Source organism: Cricetulus griseus, assembly GCF_003668045.3.
Source record: "Cricetulus griseus strain 17A/GY chromosome 1 unlocalized genomic scaffold, alternate assembly CriGri-PICRH-1.0 chr1_1, whole genome shotgun sequence".
NCBI classification, from domain to species: domain Eukaryota; kingdom Metazoa; phylum Chordata; class Mammalia; order Rodentia; family Cricetidae; genus Cricetulus; species Cricetulus griseus.
In genome coordinates, this window is record NW_023276807.1 from 85,230,122 (window position 1) to 85,253,270 (window position 23,149).

General features: G+C 39.5%; 1 protein-coding gene across 1 annotated transcript in view; it reads right to left on the minus strand.

Moving 5' to 3' along the window:
* Window positions 1-23,149, minus strand: part of Vps54 (VPS54 subunit of GARP complex) — a 75,596-nt gene that overhangs the window by 5,447 nt on the left and 47,000 nt on the right. Inside the window, exons 11-19 of the mRNA XM_027388226.2 lie at window positions 21,534-21,630; window positions 20,007-20,344; window positions 17,171-17,300; window positions 16,378-16,559; window positions 15,678-15,750; window positions 8,561-8,648; window positions 7,940-8,061; window positions 7,754-7,834; window positions 1,075-1,182 (exon numbers count right to left, since the gene is read on the minus strand). Of these exons, the coding sequence (XP_027244027.1) occupies window positions 1,075-1,182; window positions 7,754-7,834; window positions 7,940-8,061; window positions 8,561-8,648; window positions 15,678-15,750; window positions 16,378-16,559; window positions 17,171-17,300; window positions 20,007-20,344; window positions 21,534-21,630 (1,219 nt within the window). The remainder of the gene's footprint in view (window positions 1-1,074; window positions 1,183-7,753; window positions 7,835-7,939; window positions 8,062-8,560; window positions 8,649-15,677; window positions 15,751-16,377; window positions 16,560-17,170; window positions 17,301-20,006; window positions 20,345-21,533; window positions 21,631-23,149) is intronic.

Sequence of the window (23,149 nt, forward strand, 5' to 3'; positions counted from 1 at the left end):
ACCAGGTAGACCTAGATGGAACTGTTTCATTGGCCTGCTCCTGGTGCCCTTCCTGGGATGAGCAGACATTGTTCGAATCTTCCAGAGAAACCTTACAACTGAAGGATGGCTGGCTAACAAATGACAAGGCAACAACCCTTCAGGGCAGTCATGCCTGTCTTCCCCTCAGTCCAAGCCCCAAGGGAATTAATGAGGTTAATGTGATTAAAGAAAACCTAGAAAAACATGAAGAATGTGAACAGCTGGTAGAGAATGAAGTACAAGAGGCACAAGAAAGGAGAGCAGGAGATACAAGAACACATAGAGCACTAAGAAGACCCCGCCCCAACACCATCCACATGCATACACAAACGACAGAAACAAAGTTCTGGATAACAAAAAACCCAATGGAAGTTAAGTCCACGGTTACACACAAGTTTGTATCCTAACACTGCACATTCTACAACTGGGCTTGAATGATAGCATCTATTTTAGGGGAATTCAATTAGATGAATAAAAATGAGGAAGGGATGAATTCTGGACTTTTTTTTTTTTTTTTTTTTGAGGTGTCAGAGCAAAGGGCACAGGGGCATAGGGGGCCCAAAGATTAAATGTATAATACTTCTGGAGGACAGCAGGAAAGACAAATGCCTCTCACTCCTTCCCCATCCCTTATCATAGCTGAGCATCACCCCCAACCCTTTACTACAGATTACTCCTGGGTGGTCTAATAAGTATTAATGACTTATGCTAATGCTAATCTTACTCCATCACTACTTTCACCTCTCATCTGTGCTACAATCTCAATTTATAACATTATAGATTTATTAATAAATGCCAACTCTGATTTCCAAACTAACAATATAAAGAGTAATAGAAGTTTTGACTTCTAACAATGGGTGATTTATATTTAGTTCTCAACTGCCAAAAGACATTTTTGAAATTAAGACATTTTGTCCATACCTCCCTAATCAATATAACGACCTAAAAATGATAGCAGACATCAACTTAACTGGATCAAAGCAAGTACAAACTCCCCTACTGGTATGGATATAAAATGTTAAAATCACAAAGGTTTTCAGAGTTACCACTCACCCGTGTTTGTTCTTCAGGAAGAAGATCAAATATAGCTTCATGCATTTTTGTCATTTGCTTACAAATATTCCTGAAACAAGGGGAAGGGACAGGAGCTTTCACCTCGTACTGGCAAGGGAAAAAAAAGAGAACTGTGTTTAGTCTTTTGGACTTTGTAGTGTCTCTCACATTCCCTGCGTTGAGTTTTCTGTGCCTCCATACTGACCTTAGTCTTCAGCTGAGGACGGTACTACCCATACAAATCTTGAGAAACTTTTCGTCAATATCATTATCTACCTTATGGGAAATAAAACAGCTTAGTATCTAAGACCATAGGCTACTTCCAAACATAAAACTGCTTGGTTTAAATTGAAGCTCCTTTGATTCCTAAATAGTTTATATAAACAGATTCATGAAACATGTGACTTTTGTGGCTGGCTTCTTGCACTTAATTCTTTCCAGGCTCATTCTTGTTATAACATGCAACTGGACTTCATCCCTATGAACAGACCACATTCTCTTCACCACTGGTCAGCTGGTGGAAATCAGAGCTGTTATGAATTATTTCATTGTGAACATCTGTGTAAAGGTTTTTGCATGGATATTAATTACTTTTGCTCCCTTGGACATGTAGCTAGAAGAAGTCAGTGGCTCATGTGAACTCATGTTTAACTTATCAGGAAATATCAAACTATGTTCCAAAGTGGCTGCACCATTTCATAATACCACTGATAAGAAATACGTGATAACTACGCTCTCTGCCTCCTTACAGAAACTTACTATTTCTGGAGTTTTGACATTGCTTTCAAATTATCCTAGTGCTGGAAGAAACTCAGACAAGTGAAGACAGATGCAGGCATTGAGGTGATGGATCACAAGGCGAAGAACGCCATGGACCCACAGCAAGCACCACACACTTGAGAAAGGTGCCTTCAGAAAGAGTATGACCTCACTGGTACCTGACCTGAGGATTCTTTTAAGTCATCCCATTTATAGTCATTTGTTTTGGCACCCCTAAAAAGGCTAATCCACCATCCCAAATCATTCATTTCTGCTTTCCCTAATGGTAACATTCTTTTCCACATCCTTCAGTCACCTAAACATGACAAAATATTAACTCGTGACCTAAGAGACCTTCTCTTTCTAACATTCCTCTGAAATTTCTCTTTGGAAAAAAAAAATCACTAAAAACACACTAACTTCCAAAGAGTAACTTTCCTGGCTCCCTTTGTTCATCGCTCTGTGGCATCTCCCATTGTCACACTGCACACCCTCCACAGCACTGCACCTTCCTAGGTTTTCCGCTCTTGATCATCTCTTTCAGTTTTCAACAAGCAAAGCTTCTTTATCATAAATTCCACAACTGCTCCCTTTCTAAAAATTATTTTTTGTAAGCATACAAAGAATTTGGTTGCATTCATCAATTCTAAAATCATTATGCTAAACAAAAGGAGCCTAGCACGACAGGCTATAACTCCATATGAAGAAAAAGAAAAACTAAAATGTCCAAGAGAAGATTTATCAATAATTTTTTTTTCTTTTTTGGTTTTTCGAGACAGGGTTTCTCTGTGTAGCTTTGGAGCCTATCCTGGCACTCGCTCTGGAGACCAGGCTGGCCTCGAACTCACAGAGATCCACCTGCCTCTGCCTCCCGAGTGCTGGGATTAAAGGCGTGTGCCACCAATGCCCAGCTCAATAATTTTCTTTATCTCGAATATGGACATTTCATTACTTATATTTGAATTTTAAGTCACCAAATTGTATACATAGAAAGAGTGAATTTTACTGAATATGAATTATACCTCAATAAACCTGATTTAAACTGATTTCTAGCAGTCATCCATTCCTGTGTGTGCAACCCAGTGCATCAGCAAATGTCATCTTCCACGTAAGTTACTATTACAACAGCAGAGTACTGGCAGCTGACACTTACTAAAACTTGCTACAGTCAAAGAAACAAAAAATGCACCAAATGCACTTAGATAAACCTCACTAACTCTCACTCTACCCTTTGAGATCATTTCTATTCTTTCCGTCTAGAGACAGAAACGGAGATTTAATTAACAATTCACTAAAGACTAGTCTGTAGCAAACATGAGACTTGATTTGGGTCTGCCTCTCTAACTCTGACATGGAATGGGTTTCTTAGGATTTCCAACATGTTTTCTCATGTTATCACAGAGTCTTTTGCCTATTAATTTCTCACCTATCTTTAAAAGCAAATTTCATATGCATGCAACAGCTGGAATACTTTCCCAGCTCTTCTCTCCCTGCTGCAACCATGTCTTCCACGCAGTCAAAGCTCTAACACACGCAACCAATTCTGTGGTGGTATAGTTTATAATCTAATAAAGCCACTGAAGATCAGAATGCAAAGCTAGCCACAACCATAGAAGCTGAGTAGTGGAGGCACACACCCTTAATCCCAGGACTTGGAGGTAGATGGGTCTCTGTGAGTTCAAGGCCACCCAGGGCTACATGAGAGTGAGTCAGTCTAAAAAAGAAACAGAGCTCATGCCTTTAATCCCAGCACTACAAAGGTGTAGGAAGCCGGTTCCTGCATTATAATGTTGCCTGAAGACACCAAGATGTGAATTACTTCACAGGCGCTGGGTAATCTCCATTCCTTTGATCTCTGCCTATCCCGTGGCTCATTTTTGCCTGAGGAGCTGAAGCCATTCATAGGGTAATACGTCCCAGGCGGCTGGTCAGCCTTTTATAAGGGATGGTTTTCTTAGTTTAGTGTCTCTGCTCAGTCTCTGTTCAGTCTCCACTCTGGTAAGATGCATTAAAGCTTGTCTGCAGAAGGATCCGAGTGTCCTGCGTGTATTTCTTGCTGGCGAGGAATACAGAGCGGGCGCGGGACATATGGTGCCGAAACCCGGGAAGCTTAACATCTCCAGCACCGCGGAGACCCCTTGGTTACAGGGCGGATTCAGAACTGCAGGATGGTAAATTCGGAGAGGTATGATTTTTCTGGACTAAAGAAGTCCAAAATTACATATCAGAAACCGAATGTAATGAGAGAAATTCGGAGAGGTATGATTTTTCTGGACTTTGGCTTGGGAATATTGCTATTGTGGGAGGTTAATATAGAGGCTTCTATGCTTTTACTAGGAGCTATTTTGACTTTTCTCACTGTTACAGCAATCTTAAAGAAGTCCAGAATTACATATCAGAAACCGAATGTAATGAGAGATGGGGCGCGCCTAACAATAAAATATAAGAAAAAAGGACCTCCCGGAATGTCTAGTGACATGGGAGTGTGTGTAAGAAGAGAAACTACAACGTATAAGAAAAAAGGACCTCCCGGGGTGTCTAGTGACAAGGGAGTGTATATAAGAAGAGAAACTACAACAAAAAGCTCAAGAGATAAAGTTTTAAAAGGAACAGCTCAGCTGGATGAGGGAGAGACAGAGAAGGAGGGAGAAAGAATGGGGAATGGCCGGTCACACCCCGGTAAATTTAGGAGAGATGAGGACTCGGAACCTAGCCTCTGCCCTGCAACGAAACTAGAAGCCTTGGAGCTGAGCAGCTCAGACTCTGAGATTTCAGACTCTAACAAGGAAGCAGAGCTAGAGGAGGAGCTGCCAAAAATGCCAGCGGGTGTGCTTCCATCAGCACACCCACTATTTGGTACCGACTCCTTTTTACCATCAGAGGAGTGGAGAAAATTACAGATGGCTTTCCCAGTCTTTGATAGGGGAAAAGGCCATGCCTGCTATTCAACACTTCTTAAAGGCCTGGAATGCCTGGGGCTTTAAAGCCTCATTAACATTAACGCTGGGGGCCATACCGAGGCCAAGCGTCTCACCTCGAAAACTAAAAGGCCAAAAGGAAATGGTAAAATGAAAAGATATCTTAACTGATTTTTGGAAAGGCCCGGATCCTATTCTCATAAGATCCAGGGGAGCGATATTGTGTTTTCTCACAGGATGAAGAGAATCCTCTGTGGATCCCAGAAAGATTCAACCTAAAGAGCCTCTCCAGACCTTCAAAAGTCGAAACTCCACCCTCTCCCCCGGGAATTGAGAGCCGCTATTGTTATCCAGATTAACTCCTGCCCTTGGCGGAGAGATTGTCACTGCTTAAGGGGTGGAGATGATTGTTTGATGCAGCCGTTTACAGATTGCTGTTATTTTTGGCTGGTCTGTGAGAAAAGGGGTGGGGGTGTAATTGTTTGATGCAGCCGCTTACGGATTGCTGTTACTTTTGACTGGCATGTAAGCTCCAGGGCTCAAACCAAGAGATCATCCAAGCGCTTATATTTTGGCTAAGCAATAGGCCGCCGGCCAGACAGCTCTTGCACACCCGGAGCCTAGGTTCATTGCACAGGGTAGAGTGTCTGGTTTGTGCAGCCCCAAAGAGGGATGCTGAGCATAGGCATCGCACAGAGTTGCCTATTATACAGGCTTCTCTGGGAGGTACGTTGACCTGCATAAGGGTTACCTGCCCCGAGTCTCCCTTTCCCAGAAAAACGGCAGAGGACAGGTCAAGAGCGCTTCGGGTCAAGCTAACAGCCTGATGGCGACTCTCGTACACAGTCTTAATGTTTGATTTTGGGAAGGTCAACCTCTACCTCTATCCCTCAACATATGGGTGACCTATTTGCTTGTAATAATATAAAGCCTTATCATTAATTAATAAAAAAAGGGGGATATGTAGGAAGCCGGTTCCTGCATTATAATGTTGCCTGAAGACACCAAGGTGTGAATTACTTCACAGGCGCTGGGTAATCTCCATTCCTTTGATCTCTGCCTATCCCGTGGCTCATTTTTGCCTGAGGAGCTGAAGCCATTCATAGGGTAATACGTCCCAGGCGGCTGGTCAGCCTTTTATAAGGGATGGTTTTCTTAGTTTAGTGTCTCTGCTCAGTCTCTGTTCAGTCTCCACTCTGGTAAGATGCATTAAAGCTTGTCTGCAGAAGGATCCGAGTGTCCTGCGTATATTTCTTGCTGGCGAGGAATACAGAGCGCGCGCGCGCGGGACACAAAGGTATTTAAGATAGGAGCAGGGTATTCAGTAGTCAGTCCTAGCAATTAGTCTCCAGACACATTAGGTCAGGATGGCCCCAGCCTGGGTAAAGGTAAGAGCTCTCTGGTAGCTTGGTTGCTTTGCTTCTCTGATCTTCAGCTTGAACTCCGTATCTGTCTCTGGGTTTCTATTATTCATGCTACACAATTCCTTACTCATAAAGTTCACATATACTTCTTGTTGCTGAAGTTGCTATAAGTTTCCTTACTAGATCTTTACTATTTGAAGACCAGATGGAAGACTGGTCCACTCTGTGTTGCCCCATTACCCAGCACAATGGTTTGTATGAATGAGTGAATAAATACTAATTAGTCTAGCTGTCTATATAATTGGAGATCGACATCCAACACAAGAAATGCATCCTTATTAGCTTCTTAAAATAGCCTATATTATATTATTGTGGCATGCATTCAAAATTAAAATTTCAGGCAAGAAAATGAAAGGCTAAAAACTAAAAGACAAACCCAAACAAATCCTTTCTCCTATTTTGGTACGAATTAAAAAAAAAAAAAAAAAGATCAAACTTCTGGGCAACACATGAAAGCAAGTCCGACAGTGTGTGGCAAAGGCAGACTTGCTAACACAGGAATGTAACATGTCAGGCAGGATCGGTGGTAAGTGACCACGAGAGGAGCACATACCTCTGCTCTAAGACCTGACCACATTCTCTAGGGCAGTAATATTAAAGCAACAGAACAACAATGTGGAGGGGAATGCCCTAATTTATTAAAACAAAGCAAAACAAAAAACTTGAGAGACACAATCAGCAAATATAATGAATGAATCACGCTTACAAAGAAGTTTCTGTGTTAAGTCCCAAACACGAGAAGTCAGCAGAGGATACTAAAGTTACTGGTAACATCATTAGGTGTGGTAACTGTAGATTTCTTATGGAAGACTGTTCCTTTAACATTTTATTTGTGTGAGAAGGTGGATGTGCAAATGTCTATGTGTGACTGAAAGTGGAGGGCAGGGGACACCTGTGTGATATTCCTCAGGTGCCACCCACCTAAGACACCATTTCTCTATGGCCTGGAAGTCGCTGAGATGGCTAAGCTGGCTGGCCAGCAAACCCCAGGCATTCACCTGCCCCCACCTCCCCTGAGCAGGGATCCCAAGCATTTGCTACCATGCTTCCCTCTTTAAAATACAAACAAGAAACCCGTAGGTGATGTGTGTAAGGAAAACACTTCACTGATTGAGCTATCTCCCTAACCCTTTTTCTTGGTTAAAGAATACCGTCCTGCTTCAAATTTATTGTAACGTATTTTAATAAAAAGAAAATGTCAGTTATCTTATGGGTGAAGTGTCAGTGAACCAACATGACACACTGGGTACAATTGTCATCCCTGTCTTTATCTCCCTTACTTGCCCAGGCCATTTGGAAGATGAGTATCAATTATGCAAAATTTCAACATTCTATTGTACAGCTCTCGAAACTGAGGCATATGATTTGCTATGCAATTGTGAGCCAGATCACTAAAGGGCCCTAAGACATGGTAATATTTTCCTGGGGGAAAAAAGTTAAAATTTTGACCAATTGGTAAATACCTTATAAACACCTACATTCTCCTACCATGTCCTTATATATCTAGAATTCTCTAAAAATGGCAAGTCACAATGCCTTAGGCTTATGCAAAACTTAATCATTTATAAGAATCATTACCTTTGACAACAGCTTATCAAACAGGCTGTCCATTATCGCTACAAGCTTGGCTGATATTTCAGCTATATGGTCATGGTAATCCTGTAATGAGAAATAATACTGTAAAGTTTCCTAAGACATATTTCCACAATCTCTACCAATCAAAGAATACATTTGTGAAACTCCAATAGAAAACGGGGAAAATACCTTGGTGATGTGATCAAAATGCCTAAGCATGCTCCATTGCTTAGGGGGTAGTCGAGCTTCAAAGTGAGCCCGGATCACAGGAATGTAGTGCACAATCAACTGCAAACACCTCGAAGACAGGGCTGCAGTTGGGGAGTGGATATATAATGCAGAGACAGAGACATTAGTTAATTTTAACTATTATCAATTAAGTAAAAACTTTCACACTAATTATATACAGATTGCAGCTTATTTCACAAATGAAAAGCACCATGGCAGAAAGCAATGTTTCATTTTGCACAAGAAAATAATTTGGCAATGAACATGCTACTTTCCCACTGCACCCATGAGCAGCCTGGGGACACTGGCACAGCTGATTCTTTTCCCAAAATACTTTTTAGTGCATATTTCCCGAAATACTTTCCACACATTATAACATTCTAGAAAGTGACACATCTTCCATATGACTTGGAACAGTGAAAACACACACACACACACCGCCACCACATAAAAGGCTAATGTGGCTCCTGCCACTTTTACAGGCTCTTGTCCGAGCCATACAAACATCAGGCATAAAAACATGATACAAAAGTGACACCATTCTAACAACTTAGTATGGGAATTAAATGGAAGAATTCATACCCAAATTTTTTGTAGTAATTGTTTTTAGTCCAACAACTTGCAATGCACCGGCTCCAAGAACTAACTGGCAACTTCTTGAATTGAAGTACTAACAAAGGAAGAAGGAAAGTGATAATTTGAACAGTTCATTAAAGTGCTAACTGCTCCACAGACACAAATACACTCCTCCTCTGCTCACCCTCTCATCTCAAACGATGAAATTTTTTTTTTTTTTTTTTTTGAGACAGGTCTCATTCTGTGGTGCATGTTGACCTGAACTCACTACAAAAGCCAGCTAGCAATTCTCCTGTTTCAGCCTCCCAGGTGCTGAGATTAGAGGAATGATTCAGTACAATGGCTTGATGAATTTTCTGGTAAAAGCAATTATCTATTTATAATGAAAAGGAGGTAGGATAGGAATGTTCAATATTGACTTCTGGTGGGGGAAAAAACCTGAAATCTAAAGATCAATTTTTTTAGAAATTAATCTCTAATTTATATTTACAAAAGCAGTACAGTTTCACTCTTTTTTGTTAAAGATCCATTTTGAGTGTTTTGCCTGCAATCATGTGTGTGCACTGTGTCCATGCCTGGGGTCTACAGAGATCAGGAGGAGGCAATGAATCCTCTAGAACTGGAATTACAGATGGCTGTGAGCCACGATATGAGTTCTGGAATCTTCATTAAGAAGAGCAAATGTTTTTAACCACAAGCCATCTCTCTAGCTCCAGTTTGTCACTTCACGAAGTCCTTTATTTTTCTGTAAATGTGTGTTCACATATGTATGGTGCCTCCAGGCCCACCCTGTTTTTATGTGAGTGCTGGGGACTCAAACTCTGATCCTCACACTTGCACAGCAAAGTGTTTTCTCCAATGAAGTCACTGTTGGACACTCTGCCCTCCTCCCTCCTGTGAAGCCCTTCAGACCCCTAGCCTATCTCCATTCCAAAGTGAAAGCGCTCAATACCCAGAAAGACATTTTACCTGGAATGCCCAGGGGCCACACCTAACAAGTCCACAGAAAACTTTCTACTAGACAACATACAGCCACCACACTCTCCTAAACCAAGGAACAAAACACCCACCCCAACAAAGACAAGACCAGGTATCAGCACCTAGGCCCACAACTGTCCTGTGCCCAGATGCCAGTGTAAAAACACAGTCAATAACAAATAGGTAGAACAATTGTCTCCACTAGAGCTCAGAAACCCTCCCACAGCAGGCTCTAAATATTCCAACATAGCCAAAGCACAAGATAAAGAACTAAAAACAACCTGTATGGATATGACAGAGATTCTTAAAAGAGGAAATGGATAAATCACTTAAAGAAATACAGGAAAAGAAAAATAGTGGAAAGAGATGAATAAAACTGTTCAGGACCTGAAAATGGAAATGGAATCAATAAAGAAAATGCAAACTGAGGGAATTCTGGAAATGAAAAGTTTGAACATTTTCTCTGTGGAAGAGAAAATAAAATCTCAGGCACTGAGATACAACAAAAGGAATGGATACATGAGTCAAAGGCAATGTTCTATCTCAAACATTCCTGGCACAAAATACTAGGAAATCTGAGATACTATGAAGAGATCAAATCTAATAATAATAGAAATAGAAGAAGGACAAGTAATCCAGCTCAAATGCCCAGAAGATATTTTCAACAAAATCATAAAGGAAAATTTCCCTAGCCTAAAGAAGGAGATGAAAATGAAGGTACAAGAGATATATACAAACCAAATAGACTGGACCAGAAAAGAAAGTCCCCTTGGCATGTAATAGTCAGAGCATTAAATGTATAGAACAAAGCAAAAATATTAAAAGCTGCAAGGGACAAACACCAAGTAACATATAAAGACATTAGAATTATACCTGACTTCTCAATGGAGACTCTAAGAGCCAGAAGGGGCAAGACAGATGTGCTGCAGACTCTAAAAGGCCACAGATGCCAGCCCAAACTACTATACCCAACAAAACTTTCAATCCACATAGACAGCAAAAATAAGATAGTCAAATTTAAGCAATTTTTATCTAAAAATCCAGCCTCTTCAGAAAGTGCTAGAAGGAAAATTCCAACCTAACGAGGTAAATTACAACCCGAAAACACAGGGAAATTTCAGATCAGCAAAATCAAAAGGGAAACACACACACACACACATATACCACCACCCCTCTTACCACTATCAACAATAACAAAGTAACAGGAATCAACAATCATTGGTCATCGAGATCTCTCAATAGCAATAGACTCAAGTTCCCAAAAAAAAGACACAGACTAACAGAATAGATGTGAAAACAGGATCCGTCCTTCTGCTGCATCCAAGAAACACAACTCAATGTCAAAGATAGGTATTACCTCTGGGTAAAGGGTTGGAAAAAGATATTCCAAGCAAACATACTTAAGATATCTAACAAAATGGATTTCAAACCAAAACTAAACAGAAGAGATAGGGAAGGACACTATATACTCAAAGGAAAACTCCATCAAGATAACATTTCAATTCTTAACATCTATGCTCCAAACACAAGGGCTCCCAAGTTCATAAAAGAAATACTACTACAGTTTAAATCACATATTGACCCTCACACACTGATAGTGGGAGATTTCAATGCCCACTGTCACCAACGGACATGTCATTCAGACAGAAACTAAACAGAGAAATAATGAAATTAACAGATGTTACAAGCCAAGTGGACCTAACAGATATCTACAAAACATTTCACCCAAACACAAAAGAACAGACTTTCTTCTTAGCACCTCACAGAACATTCTCCAAAACTGGTCACAAAGCAAGTATCAACAGATACAAGAAAACTGAATTAATTCCCTGCATCCTAATAGGTCACCACAGATTAAAGATGGATATCAACAACAGAAACAAAAAAAGTTTTACAAACTCATGGAAACTGATCAACTCTCTACTGAATGTAAAATGGGTCAGGATAGAAAGAAAGAAATTAAAAACTTTCTACAATTGAATGAAAATGAATACACAGCATATCCAAACTTTGAGACACAATATAAGTATTTCTAAGAGGCAAGTTCATAGCACTAAGTGCCTTCAAAAGAAATTGGAGATCTCATACTAGCAATTTAACTGTACACCTCAAAGCTCTAGAACAAAAAGAAGCAAAGATACACAAAAAGAGTAGACAGCAAGAAATAATCAAACTCAGGGCTGAACTCAATAAAATAGAAATTAACAGAATACAAAGAATCAATGTAACAAGAAATTGGTTCTTGTAGAAAAATCAGTAAGATTGGCAAACTCTTATACAAGTTAACTGAAAGGTAAAGAGAATATCCAAATTAACAAATCAGAAATGAAAGGGGGATATAACAACAGACACAGAGGAAATCCACCAATCTATCAAATCTAAAAGAAAATAATAACAAGTTAAAAACAAAGGTAGCTAGTAACTTCAGTTCAAACCTCAAAAATGAAAGAAAACACAAAAACTGTACAAAAGCTTTTTAAATGGTTTTTATTTTTATTATGTATAAATATTTTGCTTTCAATATTATGTCTTATTTCAAAAAACTGAAACTGAAGAACCATTGTCAAATTCATAAAAGTGAGGTCACAGTTACCCTGACACCCAAACTACATAAAGACTCAATAAAGAAAGAGAATTACAAACCAATTTCCCTTATGAACATAGATGCAAAAAATACCAATAAAATACTTCCAAACCAAATCCAAGAACAAAAAAAAAGATCATCCACCATGATCAAGCAAACTTCATACCAGAGATGCTGGGATGGTTCAATATACAAAAATCAATTATAGAAACAAACTCAAAGACAAAACCCACATGACTATCTTCATTAGATGCAGAAAAAGCCTTTAACAAAATCCAAACCTCTTCATGATAAGAGTCCTAGAGACATCAGGGGCACGAAAAAAACCTCAACATAATAAAAGTGGTTTATTAAATATTAAATAAAGCAAGCCCACAGTCAACATCAACTTAAATTTCAATGCAATCCCCAACAACAAACAGTCTCCTAAACAGCTTGCTTTAATGAAAAAAAAAAAACAAAAAACAACAAACAAAAAGAATAATCCCCAAACAGGAAAGCTAAAACAATCCAAAATAATAAAATAACTTCCCTGACTTCAAACTGTACTACAAAGTTATATTAAAACCTGCATGGTATTGGCATAAAAACAGAAGGTGGACCAATGGAATTGAATCAAAACCCTGACATAAATCCACACAAAGTGAACAACCAAATTTTTTTTTTTCTTAAACAACAAAGAATAATCCCCAAACACAAAGGAGCTAGCAAACCAACTACCAGGGAATGAGATTCAGATCCTAAACAGACCTTCTAACTACAGTAGCTAGGAAAGAAGCTGCCTATAGGTAAAAAAAAGTGCACATACACTTAAGCACTGAACAGATCAGAGTGGATTACCTAATGGATACACTTGAATCCAGGGCAAGACTACCTGAACATTTAGTAGATCCACCACACCTGTGAACACTCTTCTTCATTCACCATTTGCAGGTTGGTTTGAGCATTTTTTATAATTTCTCAATTTAGGAAGCCATATATACACACTGGTAAAAACACACTAGCACAATGTCATACTTCCACTGGGGACAAGTCGGCTCTTGGTCAAACTTGGTTAGTGGGACTGGGAAAAGGGCATAGTAAGAAGGCAAATGCCAAGTAGATCTCAGTTATGGATACAGAGCTACACACTTCTCTGGGCTGTTTAGTACTCAGACTCCAAGGGGATCAAACACCTCCACTGCATAAAAGCCAGTAAGCACACTGATATTTCTTAAGAGCCCACTCCAAACCAACCACCTGATCATGCTTAAATACTAAACACAGAGGCACTAGCCCAACCACTGCATTTTTGTAATAGGTCTTCATAACCCAAATAAAAAAATCCAAGAAACTCCTCCATGAGAGGGGCAATGCCTTCTTTAGCCATCATCAGCTGAGAGAGAGCTTCTCTGCTGCACCCAAGATGGAACACAAACACAGAGACCCACAGCCAGACATTACCAAGAGAGAAACCTTAGCACACAAGGCTCTGTTGTGTCTACTCCTCAAATGCATGGTCCACCCCTTGGAATGAGGTGGCAGAAAAGGAGCATCTAGTCCCCTTTAGCCAGGAGAGGCCCCCTGGCTCAACTGAGCAAGGAAGCGCAAATCTGTGAACATCACAGGGACAGCAAATGCACAGGGCTTCTGCAAGGGTCTGCAGACCAGGACCTCTTGTGTAAAGTATATTATAGCTGACTTCACTTTAGTGTTTTTAGTGGACTCCTTGAGAGAATTTTGCACAGGTGGGTCTAACTGATTCTTGTGACTTCTGCTGGCAGAACATTCTTTTTCCTCTAGTTGGTTTGTCTCTGTCCAGTACATTTCAATCCAGAGTGGGTGAGGATTTATTGTTTTGAATGCTTATATTTTATTTATATTTATTTTAGCTATTTCTTGCAGCCTTTATTTTCTAATAAGAGCAAAAAGGGAGTGTCTAGATGGGCAGAGATGTGAAAGAACTGGAGTGGAGTGGGGAGGGGAAAGAAGCAGGTAATTCTATGAGTTCAAAACACCTAATCAGAAGATAAGCCTTTTTATTAAAATGAACTTTTAAATTTTGATTCATTTGTTGGAGTTGATTAGGACCAGACTTCATCTGAAATTGCTTTGAGCAATGCAGACTTAACCAGTCAGTTCAAGAGGAGCTGAGTTTTATACGGGAACACAGCTGGTTGTGGTGGCATGTGAAATGCAGAGCTGGGGAGGCAGAGACATGTAAATTCCAGAGGCTCAGAAGCCAGCCAGCCTGGCTTCTTCTGAGCCAATGGAGGCCCTTCTCACACAGATGTAAATGGATGCTAGGAAGGCCCCAAAGGCTGCTCTCTGACTCCATTTGCATCCATACATCCGCTACTTACACCCCTCCCCCCATACTCACACCACACACACACACACACACACACACACACACACACACCAACACACACACCTTACATATTGCTGAGGAGCTTTGAATTAGACCAACTGGTTTTAGTCACTCTTGCAACTGTTACACAAACCTGAGGTTTGGTGTCACCTGCCTCAGAATTTGTGTACATGACCCTATTAAACTAGCTGGCTGAGGGCACTTCATCAATATCTTAACCCACCAATAGAAAAGAGTCTATTCAGAAAAAGGTATAAGTGACACAGACACTTGAAGATGACACTAAATGAAGCATAGAAGCCTATGGTATGGGGCTGTTGTACATATGTGTATCTTTGGAGCCTATCCTGGCACTCACCAGAACTATCCGCTGTCTACCTAGTGCAGGTGTGGCCTTTTTTTCAGTGGTGTATCTATCTTTCCAGTCTTAGCATTTAAGTTAAGTAAATATTCACTGTAGATTATAATCATAGAAGAAGGAACCTGCTTGCTGTGGAATACCAAACTCCCTCATTAGTCCTTTACTGAGTACAAGCACCTCAACCTAAGCCAGAACAATGGCTTTTTCTGCTCTAATAGCACACTTTCTAGTCTGAGTTAAGCCAGTGGTAGAACTAGCATAGCAAAGGGTTATTCTGATGTAAGTACCTTGAACACTGTTAGAACTTACTAAGTATTTGCTGTAGTCAGAATTTCTCCACAAGTGTGACCTTTACAGCTCTTTGAACCATCTGTGGAAATCCCATGCTGTGTGTCCTGCTCTCTTGTCATCAACACATATTAACTGCAGCTATTCCAGGAATTATTTGGTGCTTCAGATATATGCCACGATCGAGCTGTCAAGTTTCTCACACAAGAGCAAATACTTTTCATAAGAGAGGAGTCAAAGAAAGTAACAATACACAATGAATTGGGTTGGACTTTGCCTATGCTAGTGGCCGGTCACAGTTTCACTAGTTTTAGCACTTGAAAATTGATGGTATTATTGCTATGGTCTTCTAGAAAGCAAACTGGAATGTAAGATCCTAGATAAAACCATTAAATTTCTTTTCATAAGATTTGTTTGAAAGGAAAAAATATAACACCTTAATAATTAATTTGAATCTGATATGCTATTTTTATATATACAAAACAAACAAGGTGTTAATAAAATGGACCTCTAATATTATAAAAAATGTGTAGGATAACTCATTTGAATTACTACTGTGTTATAAAGTGATAACAAGATCCTGAAATTCTGCAGGAACATCAGCTTGCTTCCAACGCTCATTGTCTAAGAGGAGGCTGTTCAAAAGTGAAAAAGAAGGCAGATGAGCTTTAATGCTAGCACTCACCTGAGTTAAAAGAAAAGGAAGAAGATGTCCAGCAACTTGGCAGTACTCAGTGCTGAATGTCATGTAAACTGTACAGGGACCTACCCACTATCAGAACTAATACTTTTTCAAAGTATTTTCTGTCTCTTAGCCTAGCCAAAGTCAGCAAAGAAAACAATTTAGTCAATCTTGAGTGAGAAAGAAACATCAGCTGAGGACCAACTGATAGACATCAATAGAAATAAATATTTTTATTTTATTTACTTATTTTACATCCTGACCAGTTTTCCCTTCCTCCTCACTTCCTACCTACCCCACTTCCTGTCTGCTAGCCCTCTCAACCCACTCCTCCTGGTTCTGTTCAGAAAGTGACAGGCCTCCCATGGGTGTCAAGAAAGCATGGCATATCAAGTTGTGGTAAGACTAAGCTCCTCCCCTTGTATTAAGGCTGGACAGAAATAAATATTTTAATTCCATCTGAAAAGCTAAGAAATGTGACCTTACTTCTACACTCTGAGGAATTTTGCCTGTCAATCAACTACGTTTTTGTTTTAAAACATAATTGTTCAAGGAAAGAACAGAATGGACACGGTGCTACCTGAGCTTGGTCCGCCTCTCTTCATGAAACCTGTTCACAAACTTATTGGCTTGGCTCTGAAGAGCCCCGAGCAGTGACGTGCTCTTCCTCCCACAGATCTGCTCAGTGTCCATAATGAACGTCTCCATTAATCTTGAGAGTGTTATGAATTCTGTAGAATTTAACTTTTCAAGGAAACCATCCTAAGTTTTAAAAATCACATCATGACAAGTGTTAGTATAACACAAAATATTCATGAGCTATAAAACTGACTTAGCTTAACAACTGGTAATGTTATTTTTATTTTACTAATATGTTAGTTATCATATTACTTAAATTTATGATTTAAAACAATTATTTATACTTTAACTGAAATTTTCTAATACTTGGTTCCAAAACTTAAACATAAAAAGCTGAAGATGACTAAAGTTGATTATCACTTTATAACACAGTAGTAATTCAAATGAGTTATCCTACACATTTTTTATAATATTAGAGGTCCATTTTATTAACACCTTGTTTGTTTTGTATATATATGAAATAGCATATCAGATTCAAATTAATTATTAAGGTGTTATATTTTTAAATAAGCCTTTCAAACAAATCATTATTTGAAAAGAATGATTTAATGGTTTTATCTAATTATCTGACATTCCAGTAGCTTTCTAGAAGACCATAGCAATAATACCATCAACTTTTCAAGTGCTAAAACTAGTGAAACTGTGACCGGCCATGGGCATAGGCAAAGTCCAACCTGGATCTCTAAAGTCACACTTTGCATAAACAGAACATCTCCAAGGCTTTATGAAAATACCTTTGCTCTTGACATGAGAAACTTGACAGCTCGATCGTGGCATATATCTGAAGCACTACACAATAATTCCTGGATGTTGCTTGCTAATTTTCCTAGCTCCAAGTCAGTTAATCTCATGTCTTCACTGACCCTGGAAATGATGACATGAGACTGAGTCAGGACACACAGCAGTGGGATTCTCCACATGATGGTTCAAAGAGCTGTAAAGGTCACACTTGTGGAGACAATTCTGGGCTACAGCAAATACTTAGTAAGTTCTAACAGTGTTCAAGGTACATTACATCAGAATAACTTCCTTTGCTATGCTAGTTCTACCACCTGGCTCACACTCAGACTAGAAAGTGTGCAGATATTAGAGCAGAAAAAGCCATTGTTCTGGCTTAGGTGTGAGGTGGCTGCTGTGGCAGGCGGGTGCAGTAAAGGACTAATGAGGGAGTTTGGTATTCCACAGCAAGCAGGTTCCTTCTTCCTATGATTATAATCTACTCAGTGGCTCAATATTTACTTAACTTAAATGCTAAGCACTGGAAAGATAGATACACCACTGCCCTCAAAAAAAGCTGTATTTGATGGGTGTTGGTGGCGCACACCTTTAATCCCAGCACTCGGGAGGTAGAGGCAGGCGGATCTCTGTGAGTTCGAGGCCAGCCTGGTCTCCAGAGCGAGTGCCAGGATAGGCTCCAAAGATACACAGAGAAACCCTGTCTTGAAAAACAAACAAACAAACAAACAAACAAACAAAAAACTGTATTCAACAGCTGTATTTATATTTTGAGGAGAAATGTAAGATTTTCCTATTTTAAAATAAACATACCATAAAGGCCACCAATTCTATGCCAACAGTTCAGTTTAGTGTCATCATAAGCCAAGTCAAGTGTCTGTGTCACTTATAACCCTTTTGTCTGAATAACACAATTATTCAGACTCTGATTTCTATTGCTTAGAAGCAACTTACTACTCTAACTGGGTTAAGATATTGATGAAAGTTATCATTTGTTGTCCCTCAAAATTATAATGCCACCACACTTAGCTATTAATGCCTTAAAATAATGCAGGGTTAATAGCATCAAAGTACTCTCAGGACACTCCTGTTCAGTTCTCATACTGAGGCAGGTAGACACCAAACCTCAGTAGTTTGTGTACCCACAGTTGCAAGAGTAAGACTAAAACCAGAATTGGTCTCTAATTCATTAAGCTTCCTCAGCAATATAAGTAAGTGTGTGTGTGTGTGTGTGTGTGTGTGTGTGTGTGTGTGTGTGTGTATGTGTGTGTGTGTGTGTGTGTATGGGGGGAGGGGTGTAAGTACACGGATGTGGTGGATGCAAATGGAGTCAGAGAGCAGCCTTTGGTTTCCTTCCTCAGCATCCATTTACCTCTGTATGAGACAGGGCCTCTCATTGGCTCAGCAAGAAGGCCAGGCTGGCTGGCTTCTGAGCCACAGGAATTTACATGTCTCTGCCTCCCCAGCTCTGGGATTTCAAGAACATGCCACCACAACCAGCTGTGTTCCCGTATAAAACTCAAGGTCCTCTTTTAACTGACTAAATTAACTCTGCATTGCTCAAAACAATTTCTAGATAAACAGTCTGGTACTAATACCAACTCCAACAAAAGAACTCACTCAAATTTAAAAGTTCAAATTTCTAATTGAAATAAGGTCTTATCTTCTGATTAGGCTGGCTTTGAACTCACAGAGATTCACCTGCTTCTGCCACCCTCCCACACCCCACTACCAGATGCTGGGATTAAAGACATGCATCACCATGCCCAGTCAAGACACAGAATTTTAATAGCAATAATTATAAATAGTAAATATAAAGATATGATCCTGAACACAGAAAAATATACTAAAATAAATATAAATAAAATATACATTTACTAACGCAGTTCAGCTATTGTTTTGGTAGGAAGGAAAAGTCTAATAAATTGACCTCAAGTAAAATGTGAGCTCCATGAGCTCTGGACCAGAAGTAGATTAATGTGTAAATGACAATACTAACAATTAAAGCATTATAGGTTTTGTTTTGTCTTTTTAGATACCAGATATTATAGGGCTACCTGGTAAACTTAAGATTGTGGTCTATGTGGGAATAATTATCTAATTAACTTAACTGCTACAGTAATTGGATTATGTAAAAGAATGTTCTGCTTTAGTAATTACACACTCTAGTATCTGGGATAAAGAGGCATCATGTCTGATTGTAGACACAAAGAAAACGGGAAAGGTAAAGAAGGAAAAAGAGGGAAACTGTACAGTTTACTGTGTGGTACTATTCAGAACTGGGGACTTTGGATGAAGGATATGTTAGTGTTTGTACTGCTATGGCAAATATTCTGTAAACCTGAAATAATTCCAAGACACATTTTTACAAATGATTTTTTTTAAAAGCAATGTGATCCACTAAGAAACTCATGCCTTTGAAAAAAATCAGACATGTAAGTCAAATACATCTTTACTATTATAAAATAAGAAAGTAGCAGAACAGAGAGACGGCAGAGAAAAATTGCCAGAACAGTATTGGACATGGGTTCCAGGAACAGTTCTGTTTACTTTACATAAATCTCCTAAGCTTCCTGGGAATCTATTACCACAGTGCTGAAATGAGGACATCCATTAAATAATTCAAGTTCCTCACCAGTCTGAAGTCCTACAATGTCTCCACTATCTCCAAGGCTCACCTCCACACCTTCTACATGTCTTCAAATTGAAGTATATTTTCATAGAATACAGTTTAGTTCCAAGACAAAAAGGTTACATTTTAAAAACTAAATTGAATTCTCAATCTTACTGAAACATTCAAAGAGTTATCATTGTCACAAAAGCAACTACACTCACATAACATCTATGCCTCCTGGTGTAGCAGATGCAGATGTCTGCTCCTTGCTGGATGAAGAATCAGTACACTCTGGTTCAGATACTGAATCACTGCTGCAGGGCTCACTATTTGGAGATGTGTTTCTCTGAGAGGTAGTATCAACTGCTGCAGGTGCTAGCTCACCCTCCCCGAAAGCATCACTTATGAACAAGCCCTCGTGGGTCAAATAAGCCACCTCTGTGTCCAAGGCATTGTCCTTTGCAGCACTCCTCTGATGTGAAATCTCCTCCAGTTCTCTAGTCCTCTGGTTTTTGTCAAGAACTGAGAGAACAACACTGTGAATGATATTCAATGTTGCCTACAAAAAGAAAACGTAGGACATGTTTTAGAACGATGCATTTAAATATCATGAACCTAAGATTAACAAAAGTTTATTATGTAGACACAATTCTGAACATCTATGATCATAAATGCATCAAAGTCCCATAACAACTGTTACAATTTTTATCAGTCTTGAATTGTACAGTAACAGTGATTTGTGAAGGCAAACAGCACAAGTGAGGCAGGTTCACTACAGCTTAGAAATCAGAGTACCTACTCTCCAACTCATTTGTTATGGAAATTTCCCTACAACACACTATACATTTCACTAACCTCTTGAACATGCTGTACCAGATATAACCTGTCTCTCAGAGAAACTTAATAGTAGTAAATATGCCTGCTTAAAGAAAAATAACTTATGTCCTTTAGTATTCCCAGGGCCTGTCCATCTCTTACATCAACATTCTCTCACTGGTTGGCTACTGTGACAGCCAGCTCCTTCTCTGTCTGAACATCCCAAGACTGTTCTCACGCAACGCTTCCTCCTTTGCAGAGAGTGCTCCTCACTGTGACCTTTGCACACTGTCCTTCCCATCACTTGGGTTCTGTCACAAACAGCAGCTTTCTCGAAGAGACCTTCCCTGACTCTCTACAACAGCTTTAGACCACTACACAGTGGTGGTTTCGTTGTGGGTTTTGTTTTGTTTTGCTTGTTGTTTAAGGATATTTATTATCATTTAAAATTATCTTTTTATTTATTTGGTCTCTTTCTGCTACATTGTTAGATCTGCCTCAATGTTAATATCCTAAACAATGGTACTTGATACAGAGGATATACTCAATAAACACTGCAAGCTAGGTGAATGAAAAATAGTTCGTATAAATTAGTATCTTTATGAACTATTAAGATATAAGGGACTTTGACATTCATGGTTGCAAATCTCATTATACACTACTTCCTCTCTCAAGCATTTGATTTCTTTTTGGGAGTGGACATGACTCTAAGGAAGCAGACTCCAAGTTCAAATCCAAAATCAGTGGACGCCAAGTGAGTCCAATCATGAAGACAGACTAAGGGAAACGAAAGAAACTAAAACCAAGGCTTAAAGACATCATTATGTACATAAAGGCTGACCTACATCCAAATACATTTCAGTTCTATGAGTTCTGTCCAGAAAGCTGATTGAATTTCAGAGCTATTATAGGCAACTGATGTGTAAGCTTACCTTAACTCTCTGTAGGAAAACTGTAAACTTAGAGAAAATATCCTTTAACAGATCAATCCACTGGGGAAAATTCAACATTCTCATTTGATCTGCAAGTCTATAAAAAAATTTAAACAAAAATAACTGTACCAATATGGTAACATCTATAAGATGAAGGGAAAGATACTAAATATTACATAAAAATAAAGTGCCATTTATCTAGAGCCCTAACTAAAACCATGGCCTCCCAAGCTAAAGAGCTTTCTTTGATAGTTGCTCTCAATAACTTCCAAAATGGAACAGATTAATACAAAACAGAATCCCCTAAGGAGATTTTTATAGAACTAAAGTAACTTATTACTCTATATTTCCAATGAATGCTGCTATAGCCATGAGTTTATTCCCCACCCCCAAAGATGTTTTTGTACTGGGTACCAGGAAGTTCTCTATGGCAAACTTGAAAATTTCCTTACAGAGTATTTTAGAGTTTTTATTGATGTGAGAGAACACCATGACCACAAACAACATGGGGAGGAAAGGGTTTATTTTAGCTTACAACCCTCAGATTTCACTCCATTGCTGGGGGAACTCAGGCAGAAACCTGAAAGCAGGAGCTGATGCAGAGGCCATGGAAGGTGCTGCTTACTGGCCTGTTCTCCATGGTTTCTGGGTTGGCACAGCACCAAGGACCCCCAACCAGCTCCACTGTGCCATCCACAGTGGACTGGGACCTCCCACATTAATCCCTATTTAAGAAAATGTACTGCAGACCTGCCTACAGGCCCATCTTTTCTTTTTTCTTTTCTCTTTTTCGAGACAGGGTTTCTCTGTGTAGCTCTGTAGACCAGGCTGGCCTCGAACTCACAGAGATCTGCCTGCCTCTGCCTCCCGAGTGCTAGGACTAAAGGCGTGCGCCACCACTGCCCGGCTTGCCTACAGGCCCATCTTATGAACTCATTTTCTCAACTCAGAGTCCCTTTTCCCAAATGATTCTAACTTGTGTCAAGTTGACATAAAACTAGCCTGCAGAAGAGCAAGAAAAGAAGTCACTGTTTTCCTGAGTTTTCTAAAAATGCCTATGACTTGTCTCCCAGTCAACCTCCTTGACAACAGGTGCTCCAACCTTTGTAAATTCTGACAGATGTGCCAAGGAATAGTGTGTGAATTGCTAACACTACACATCTCCATTCTGGGGGTTTGGCCCAGAGAGCCTTAAAAAGTATCCATATCACCATTTATATCTTCGGCCAGATAAGGTTTAGATACCTAAATGAATGAGAAATCCAGTCATAAAACCTCTATTCCCCTTCTATGCTCAACTTTGCCCTGAAAAGCCAACCTGCAGTGCTTGGCCAATGGTGAGTCCTTATGAAGACTAGAAACAGCAAAGGTGTAACAACCAACTCTCTCTCTACATTTTATGCTTCTGTTATATTACTTGTATTCAAACCAGGTAATACTAAATGGAAATCTACTAAATGGAAAATTCCCAAAATAAACAATTTAATCCCCACTGGTAGTAGTAAGATTATTGATCTTGCCCTCCCCACCTTGGATTAGAATCACTCCTTTGTTCAGTGTATCCATGTAGCATATACTACCTGCCCAATAATCAGTAACAATCTCAGCTAACAGAT